Here is a 9,279-nt window from a genome sequence, read left to right as displayed (position 1 = left end):
GACCATGACAACGGCAACCAGGAAAGGGGAAAAAACCCGGAGGAAGCACCAAAGGTATCCTCTACGACCTGTAAGCCAGTAGCCATAGAAAGGCCAAGAATCGAGTTACCTGGGCACAAAATAGATGCTCGAATCGAGTTCATGAGAGACCATGCCATTATTGGGAAATTTATAGGGTTCTAGCCGACGGAAAGAGCTCTATATGGGTGGATTGCAGCAAAATGGAAGCCAAAAGGAGATGTCACTCTGCAGTTAGGGCCAAAGGGCTTCTTTACAGTTATCTTTTACTGTATTGAAGACAAACTCAGGGTACTGGGAATAGGGCCTCACTTTTTCAACGCAGCAGGCCTGCACATGAGAGATTGGATACCAAGATTCAACCCGGACAAGGAAGAGCTCACCTGGGCGCCAGTCTGGATCAAAATGTATGGACTTCCAGATGAATATTGGGACGAGGACATTCTCAGGAAAATTGGAAATGGACTAGGGGAATACATCAGAACTGCAGAAGAAACAAAAATGTGCAGATTCATTTCCTATGCTCGCATCTGCGTTTTTATGCGGCTGAATGAAGCACTTCCAGAATCGATATATCTCTCTCATAGGGACGAAGAGTGGATCCAACCCTTGGACTACGAGCATGTTCCCTTTCGGTGCAGAAGATGCCATGCTCTAGGACATCTCTTCTGTGACTGTCCCTTGAATGCCAAAGTTACCTCACCTGACCCTTCTGCCTCAGATGCCCAAGATGGCTTTACAAAAGCCCCCAGCTGAAGACGCGCGCACAGGAAACCCTCAAATGGGCAAAAGCCCCTGCAAAACATCTCTAGTGACCCTGCATCTAAGAATAGTTTCGAAATCCTGGCTCAATCCTCTGAGGAACCCCCCCCGATCTCTGAAGCTAACCCTTCCCATCCCTCCTCTTCCACCCACCCTCCTCCTTCTTCCTCCTCCCCCAATCGCCATTTCCCCTCCACTTCCATGATCACCCCTCTGGGGATAAGAAGGATCAGGCAAAGAACGACAAGGAAAGGGATATTGATGGAAAGTCAGATTCTCCTTCTAATGGAATATTGATTGAGGACGAAGGCACTCAGGTGCAGCCGATGGAAGAGGAACCGGAAAGCATAGACCTGCATGGCCTTGATATTCTAGAACTGGAACTAGCATGCAAGGCGAAGGCGTATGACAGCATCTCAGAAGCCCAACTTAGCAAGTTGGAAGTGGTTATCTCAAGAGCATACCAGCAACAGCAACTTGGGATTCAACCAGGAAACTAGTGGGATGGAAGCCAACCTCCAAAGAAGTCAAAAAAGAGGGGACGAAAAACAGATCTACAAAGAACAATCGAGGTCGGGAAGCTCCTAGTAGACTCAGGCAGGTATACGAAATTGACAAAGTACTACAAACCCTCTCCACATGGTTAAACCATGAAGCTGGTCTCATGGAACTTAAGAGGGCTCAACAGCCCAGGTAAACTCAGAATGTTAAAAAACATGATTAAAGCGGAAAAGCCGCAAATTTGCTTACTCCAAGAAACCAAATGTAACGGAACCACATTAGGCAGCATCCTCGCAAAAGCTTGGCGAGGATGCCGCTCAGTAGCAGTAGATGCATCAGGAGCGTCAGGAGGGTTGGCCATAGCATGGAATACTCAAGCAATAGATCTCTCAGAGTTCCATGCCTCTCATCACCTCATACAGGCAGCCTTCCACATTTTGGGCACGAATGTACATGGTAATCTCTCGAATGTATACTTCCCGCAGGATACAGGAAGCAAAATAGCACTCCTAGACACCATCGAGGCACTGAATAACAACAGAAGGCACCCTCTCTGGATCATTGGAGGGGATTTTAACATGATCACTAAGCTAGAAGAAAAGACTGGGGGGAGAAACAGATTGGAGCAAGAAAACATCCATTTCAAGGACTTCATCCAAAACACCTCCCTTATAGACATGCCTTTCTGCAATGGAACATTCACGTGGAGTAATCACAGAGCCGGAAAATACCAAATCGCATCCAAGCTCAATCGCTTCCTCATCTCAGATAATGCAATTCATCTTGGAGGAGACATCACAGCCGCTATTCTCCCGCATACTGGTTCGGACCACTGGCCGATAGCTCTCCAATGGCAACGACCTGGAAACCAGACTCGAAGACCCTTCCGTTTCGAAGGTTTCTGGCTCTTGCACCCTGAGTTCAAAGACTTTGTTAAAGCCACTTTGACCTCCTTCACCCCTCCAGAAGGATCTAAGATGTACAAATTCCAACAGAAGCTCTGATTCCTAAAATTCCACCTAAAGCGATGGAACAGAGAAACCTTTGGAGATATATTCAAAGCACAGCAAGATCTCAATCGGGAACTAGCGGATCTCCATCAAAAAATTATCACAGAAGGACACACAGAAGGGACACTGGAACAGGAAAGGTGCATCCACAGGCATATTGAGGAAAGGCAGAAGCAGGAGGAAATTTACTGGAAACAAAAGTCCAGAATAAGATGGTTGAAGGAAGGCGAACGCAACACCAAATTCTTCCACAGAACCACCATACAAAGAAGAATGCACAACAGCATTCCATTTATCCAGAAGCCAGCAGGAGAGAGAGTAGAAATGCATGAGGAAATCGAGGAAGAATTTCGCAATCACTTCAACCAGATCCTTCAAGAGCCGGAAGGAGATAGAAGACAAGCAATTGAAAAAATCACTAACAATGTGCCTAGAATCATTACAGAGGAACACAATGAGCTTCTCCTCCGCCTGATTCAGCTTCAGGAGGTGGATGAGGCAATGTCCTAGCTCAAGGATGGAAAGGCTCCTGGACCAGACGGATTCACCACTACGTTCTTTCATACCTTTTGGGAGATGATAAAACAGTAAGTATGGCAAATTGTTGAAGAGTCGAGAGCACTCCACTGGATGCTACCTTCTCTCAACACCACTTTCATATCCCTCATACCCAAAGAGGAGGAATCAATCAAGCCCGACAAATTTAGGCCGATTGCACTCTGCAATGTAATTTATAAAGTCATTTCTAAAGTTGTGGCTAACCGGCTGAAGCCCCTACTGCCGCTGCTCATATCCCAGGAACAGTCAGGTTACGTGGAAGGCAGACAAATCCTGGATGGCATTCTCCTTACGCACGAGATATCATTCACTCCCTCAAACAATCAAAGCAAGCAGGTATGATTCTTAAGCTTGATCTTTCAAAGGCTTTTGATAAACTCAGCTGGAACTTTATTCAGCAAATGCTAAAAGCTTTTGGTTTCAATACTATGTGGATCCGCTGGATAATGAGCTTAATAAGTTCAACTCAATTCTCCATCCTTGTTAATGGAATCCCTTCTCGGCCCTTCAAACCATCAAGAGGAATTAGGCAAGGGGATCCCCTATCCCCTTTCCTATTTGTTCTCATGGCAGAAGGGCTTGGCCGTCACATCAAGCAAGCTCTCCAATCCCACCAGCTCAAAGGTCTTTCTGTTCACAACTCCCCTGCCACCTCTCATCAGCAGTTTGTTGATGACACCATGCTTTTTGGATATCCTTCAGCCCAGGAAGCCTCTTGCCTCAAATCCTTGCTCAATGACTTTGCTGATGCATCTGGCACTGATGTAAACTGTACCAAATCGCAGATTTTTTTCTTTCACACGCCCCCTCAGGTTAAATCTGCTGTCACCCGAATTCTTGGCTTCCCCTCAGCATCTCTTCCCTCAAAATACCTTGGTGCCCCTCTCACAGCCTCTGCTATTAAGCATTCCTCATGGCGTTCCCTCATTGAGAAGCTTGAATCTCGTCTCAACCTTTGGACGCACAGATCTCTCAACCTGGCCAGCCGGGTCGTGCTCATTAAGTCAGTTCTCCAGGCAATGCCATTATACCTTTTCTCAGTCCTTGCAGCTCCCAAATGGGTCTTAAAAAGAATCAGGAAGCTCCAGCGCAGTTTTCTATGGGGCGGATCAGCTACAAATAGGAAATGGGCGCTAGTCAAATGGTCTGCAGTATGTCAACCAAAAGAAAAAGGAGGCATAGGGCTAAGAGATCCGGAGCATAGTAATTCTATTATGAGTGCCAAAATATGGTGGCACTGGATCACTAATCCAGAAAAGCCCTGGGCAAGAATCTGGACGGCCAAATATGCCAACAACCGTCCCCAGGAGGAGCTCATTCGGTTCACCCCCAGGGAAAAAGGATCACTAATCTGGAATGCGGCAAAACAGCATTTCCAATTAATACAGCAACACAGCTTTTGGGAGGTCAGGAATGGCAAAACGGCGAGATTTTGGACAGACGCATGGAACCAAATGCCAAAGCTGACCCACATTCTTCATGCACCGTTGGACCAAATAAGGCAGGAGCAGCAGCAAGGAAAAATCCATCACTACTGGTTGCAGGAGTCGGAGCACGGATTCAGGAAATGGATACAGGGAAATCAGTTAACTAACCTCACAAATCTACAGGATACAGGGGAATTGGAGAGGGAGCTTGGAAAAAGGAGAATCAGACATGATGAAGGCAATGATATCCTAAGATGGGGATACCGCCCAAAAGGTAACTTTTCAACTTCAGAGGCCTACAAGATAGTCTGCAACCATAATAACCCATCGGACCCAATCTGGAGTACAGTATGGGATCCTAACTCATGGCCCAAAGTCTCTTATTTCCTGTGGTTGGTAAGTCACAAAAGAATCCTCACCTGGGACAAATTACGAAGGAGGAATTTCCATGGACCATCTATATGTCCTAACTGCCATCAAAATGAGGAAACGCTCCCACACCTGTTGGACTCCTGCCCCCTAGCCAATCATTTGTGGGAAAAGGCTAGTTTCAGATGTCAAAAAAGGTGCAGAACAATGAATGATATAACTGACACCCTAAGACATTGGCCGCAACATCCTTACAAGAGCGAGCTCCTCAATTGCTTATGGAAACTACTACCAGGTCTCATCCTATGGGGCATATGGAAGGAACGGAATAAGAGGATATTCAAAAATCAGAGCTCTAGGGTCGATGATATATGGACCAGAATATGTGGGAACCTCAATGAAACGCTGGCTCTCCACTCCTGGACACAGGAAGATCTCCCATCTCTAGACATCGAGAAAGGCATTCTAAGTAATTGGAATTTATCTCTACCACAGACCCCCCACAAAAGCAGTACTTCTACAAGCAGCAGCACCATTGAAGGCACTTGGAAGGCCCCCCCCCCCCCCCCCCGAGAACTCTTACAAGCTCAACTTTGATGGGGCCTCCAAAGGTAACCCGGGAAAGGCAGGCTTTGGAGGCATTATTAGGAATCAAGCAGGCACACCCTCACAGTTATACTTCGGATCTTTGGGATGGGATACCAACAACTCGGCGGAGATCGAAGGTTTATGGCAAGGAATTCTTCTCGCCAGGAACCTCAATCTGCAGCCCCTGATCATGGAAGGAGACTCCAAGATACTCATAAACATGGCCTGGAGACTTCAGAATGGCTCTCAAGCAGGAAAAATCACAAACAGCTGGAGACTTGCTGCCAGACTAGAAGCCATTGAACAAGCTCTCCGCAGCAACAGAGCTATCACCTTCACTCATACAAAAAGAGAAGGAAACAAGGTTGCGGACTTTCTAGCTAACATAGGTGCAGATAATGATCAGTATCTTCTCACAGGCACCATGGCCATCATATCAGACATTTCAAAGGCTCAGGAATTAGACAGGCTAATCCAAAGTGAGGCTGCTTCCCCGGATGCGGGTGCCACGGGCGAGGAGATGGGAACGCCACCTGGTCACCATGGGCGGTACCAAGATTAAGATGGGCATTCACTGCAAGCAGCCGTCGGGGATTGCAAGCGTGGGTGCTGTTGAGGGAAGGGATGGCAATTTAATGCTTGGTCCGGATTACAGCCTTGGTTGTTGTGTGCAGTTATGGCAGGCGAGGGCCGAGACGTTGCAGAGAAGCATAAATACAATGAAGGTAAGGAATATTTTGCAGTGGATCATTTACAGTGTGTGGAATTGGGATTATGGTTGTCAGTTCCCAGAGGTTTGGCTCAAGGCGCCCCCGTTGCATTTGAATTTGGGAGCAAGCCTGCTAGCGTGGGCGACGGGTGTGTTTCTGTTCACCCTGCTCTGTTTCGCTCTCTGGTATCCAACGCCATCATGGTCAAGCCCCGACAGCGCCTCATCAGCCGTCGAGGCTCTGGTAGAGGCGGAACTTCGCGCCCATCCGTCGATAATGCCTCTTCTCGCTGTTGCCGCTGTTTATGTCACCGAGTTGCAGAAGCTAATCCCTTGCAATCGCGCCAGTTCATGGATTCTGGCAATCCTGAAGCGAGCTTCAATCCTCTTCCTACGTTTGGAACCGCGGTTTTCTCCTTTAACAGCTCCCAGGCCAATTCGCGCATTAATGCCCATGTCTCTGTCCTTTTTCGGGAAGAACCGGTGGAGGTGGTCGGGGAGTAGCCCCTCCCACAGCTTCATCAGGCTGAGAGCTCCAGGGCTGCTGAGGGAATGCCAGAGGACCGCTCGAGGCCAGACATCGACCCTCCAGTGACTAAGCAAGCGCCTTCGTCAGAGAAAGCCAAGGTCGATTGGGCCCCCCCCCCGAAGGATTGTGCTGGATATATGAGGAGGAGCCGGACGATTAGTCGTCCGCTCACTCACTCTCTTCCTTGTATACGATGCTCTGATTTTGTTATGGAACGTCAGGTAAGCCGCTATGGCAGCTGGTATGTTTTGAATGTCTCTGTTTTGTATGCGAATTCTATTGTTCAGTGTGTCTCCACGCCCTTGCGAGGGAGTTTGATGAAGATTTTCTTTTTCTCTTCCACGCCCCTGAATGGAATGACTACTTCTGCCCTCACTGTTACTCTAAGGTCTAAAGCCCCTGCGTGGGCATTCTATTTCTATTTCTGTGGTAGCGCCCCTGTGTGGGTGTCTGGTCTCAAGGATGCTGCCCTGTGTGGGTGATTTGTTTTCATGTCAAGGCCCCTCCGTGGGTAATCAATCTAGTGGTGTGGACCCTGTATGGGTGGTTTTTTTGAGCACTGTAAGTCCAGATTGCCATCCCCGGCCTCTGGCATATGACTTCATGGCTATAACCGTTTTTTCTTTTAATGTAAATAATAACATAGCATAGTATTAACGAGAAAAAAAAAACATATCAGCTCAAGTTGCCTCAAGTATTAATTTTTAGGACACACATCCTAGTGCATCACATGTTCAATAGGCATGGGGCCACTAAGGGACCTTTTCTGCTACTTAGGATCATATACATGGTAACATGCTCCTATAAGGTCTCATTAAACATTGCTATATGTAATGTGATGACAATGATTCTTTCCAGATTAATTGTCGTATATGACCCCTTGACACTAAAGCTTATTAAATTATATCATAACACGAAACTGAAAAACATGAATTTGGAAAGAAAGAAAATAGTTGATCTAAAGCTCATAGCAGCAATATTCAACCATATTGGCTTATGCTGTAATGAAATTCCATAGCAGTATCAAATCAAGAAAAAAATTTGTACAGTAGAGGTATAGTATGGTCAATCTAATTACTGAAAATATAAGCACCAAAAATCCCACAAACCTCACAAATATTTTACAAAATGCTTGATGTATACACTAAATTGCATATTTTTCAAGCAATTTTTTATAATTTCTAGTTGGCTTAAGAATCCTATAATACTAAACAACATGGTAATAAATGGGCTTCAAGCAATGCCACTACAAGCGTTTTTCCAATGACATTATATCTTGTAAACATCTACCTTTTTCCAGAATATCAATAGGATATTATCAACAATATTGTAGAACTCAGATTCGAGGATAAATCCATTAGGGTGTTGAATCATTGACATGGGAAGAACCCAGAAACATTTAGCAAGTCAACAAAAGCTCGGAGAATCTTGAATAATTAAAAGAACTTGATTTGTTTTTAATTCATTTCCTAATCCTAAAAAGTATCTCTGTCATCGATTAAACAACATTTTCCCCTTCAATTGGCACATTGAGCTAACTCTCACTCGAAAGATAAAAATCTAAGCAAACAGGTATCCTAAAAAAAGAATTTACAAAGAGGTTTGAGCCCTATCAAAAGAGTTTCAGGAAAATATCAATGATGACTTGGCCAAATCACAACCTTTTCAATAAATAGTGAATCGTCCAGGCCTTTTAGACAAACAATTTGGTAGTAATTTCTTGTTTCATGTTATAAAATAGCTTAATAAATAAGAAAAGAAATCACGCAGGAATATTTCAAAAGAAAAAATAGCCAACCATAGCTAAATAGGACACATGGTATACTTGTCTGAGAAAGTTATAAAATTCAGTGGCTATAAAATTGTACAAATAGAAATTGAGAGTTGTAACCAACACCAACCTTGAATCACCCACATACCCACATCTGAATGCCCAACTCTAATGGCCTGTGGGCCAAAGTTCAACTTACTCAAACAAATTTTAAAATACAACTTGCTCCAAATAGTACTAATCATGTTTTACTTTCAAGGAAACTGACCAGGAAATACCTACAATTAGTCACTTTGATCCATAACACCAAAGGCTGATTGACTTGTTGGTGCTTAATCAGAACCAAAACGTCTTATAGTTAGCCCTAAAACTCAATTGGCTTAACCTAAAACACGATTGGATTCTTACTAGTTGATCACAAATACATCTTATAAACACTCATCACCCATATTGAAAATATTAAATGGTAGAATGACTCCATTAGTAGTCAAAAATATGACTAACCTTAATAGTGAACATTGGATGACAGCTACATAAAGCCATGGCCCATAAGTGTCCAAGTTGAAAATTCAATAGATCATCAAGTTTGTGAATTATTTTTAACCTTGATAAATAGTTAGCTATAGATTAGAAGGAATTTTAGAATGAATTTTCAAACAAATTTGAAATAACAAATAGCAAGGAAATATAAGGTAGGAAATTAACCATGACTTTACATTATATATCAATAGTAGAAAAAGGAACCTATAGATTTTATTGTTGATAGAAATAATGCTAGAATATTTTTCTAAGGTTAACCAATTAGCAAACAATTTCCCCAAAAACTTCAATTACCTTGCACTGGAATAAATGTTACTGTAGTTATTTCTCGAGTACAACTTTGTGTTTATTATTGTCATTTGCACTAGTCAAGTACTACTACACATTATTAAGAAGATAATCTATATGGTGTTCCCTTCAAATCATTTACCTATAAATTAAAAGTGTCAAGCACTTTTATTCCATGAATAAAAATTTTGGACTTGACTATGATGCTT

The 9,279-nt window shown here is 43.9% G+C and overlaps 3 protein-coding genes across 3 annotated transcripts; all 3 read left to right on the top strand.

Annotated features, from left to right (window-relative positions):
• Window positions 1–354: 354 nt before the first annotated feature.
• On the top strand, window positions 355–774 carry LOC149241876 (uncharacterized). The gene has a single exon (XM_089370696.1). The coding sequence runs from the start codon at window positions 355–357 to the stop codon at window positions 772–774; it is 420 nt and encodes a 139-aa protein (XP_089226822.1).
• Window positions 775–1,496: 722 nt separating this feature from the next.
• Window positions 1,497–2,285, top strand: LOC149241875 (uncharacterized). Its single transcript, XM_089370695.1, has one exon. It carries the CDS (start codon window positions 1,497–1,499, stop codon window positions 2,283–2,285), a length of 789 nt encoding a protein of 262 aa, XP_089226821.1.
• A 902-nt stretch (window positions 2,286–3,187) lies between these two features.
• On the top strand, window positions 3,188–5,795 carry LOC149241874 (uncharacterized). Its single transcript, XM_089370694.1, has 2 exons — window positions 3,188–4,550; window positions 5,257–5,795. The coding sequence occupies exons 1-2, from the start codon at window positions 3,188–3,190 to the stop codon at window positions 5,793–5,795; spliced, it is 1,902 nt and encodes a 633-aa protein (XP_089226820.1).
• Window positions 5,796–9,279: the final 3,484 nt, after the last annotated feature.

The sequence above is a fragment of the Pinus tabuliformis genome, chromosome 8 (assembly GCF_031772625.1).
Source record: "Pinus tabuliformis cultivar Carrire ecotype Pingquan chromosome 8, CPIR1, whole genome shotgun sequence".
NCBI classification, from domain to species: domain Eukaryota; kingdom Viridiplantae; phylum Streptophyta; class Pinopsida; order Pinales; family Pinaceae; genus Pinus; species Pinus tabuliformis.
This window is presented reverse-complemented; position numbering and strand designations above follow the sequence as displayed.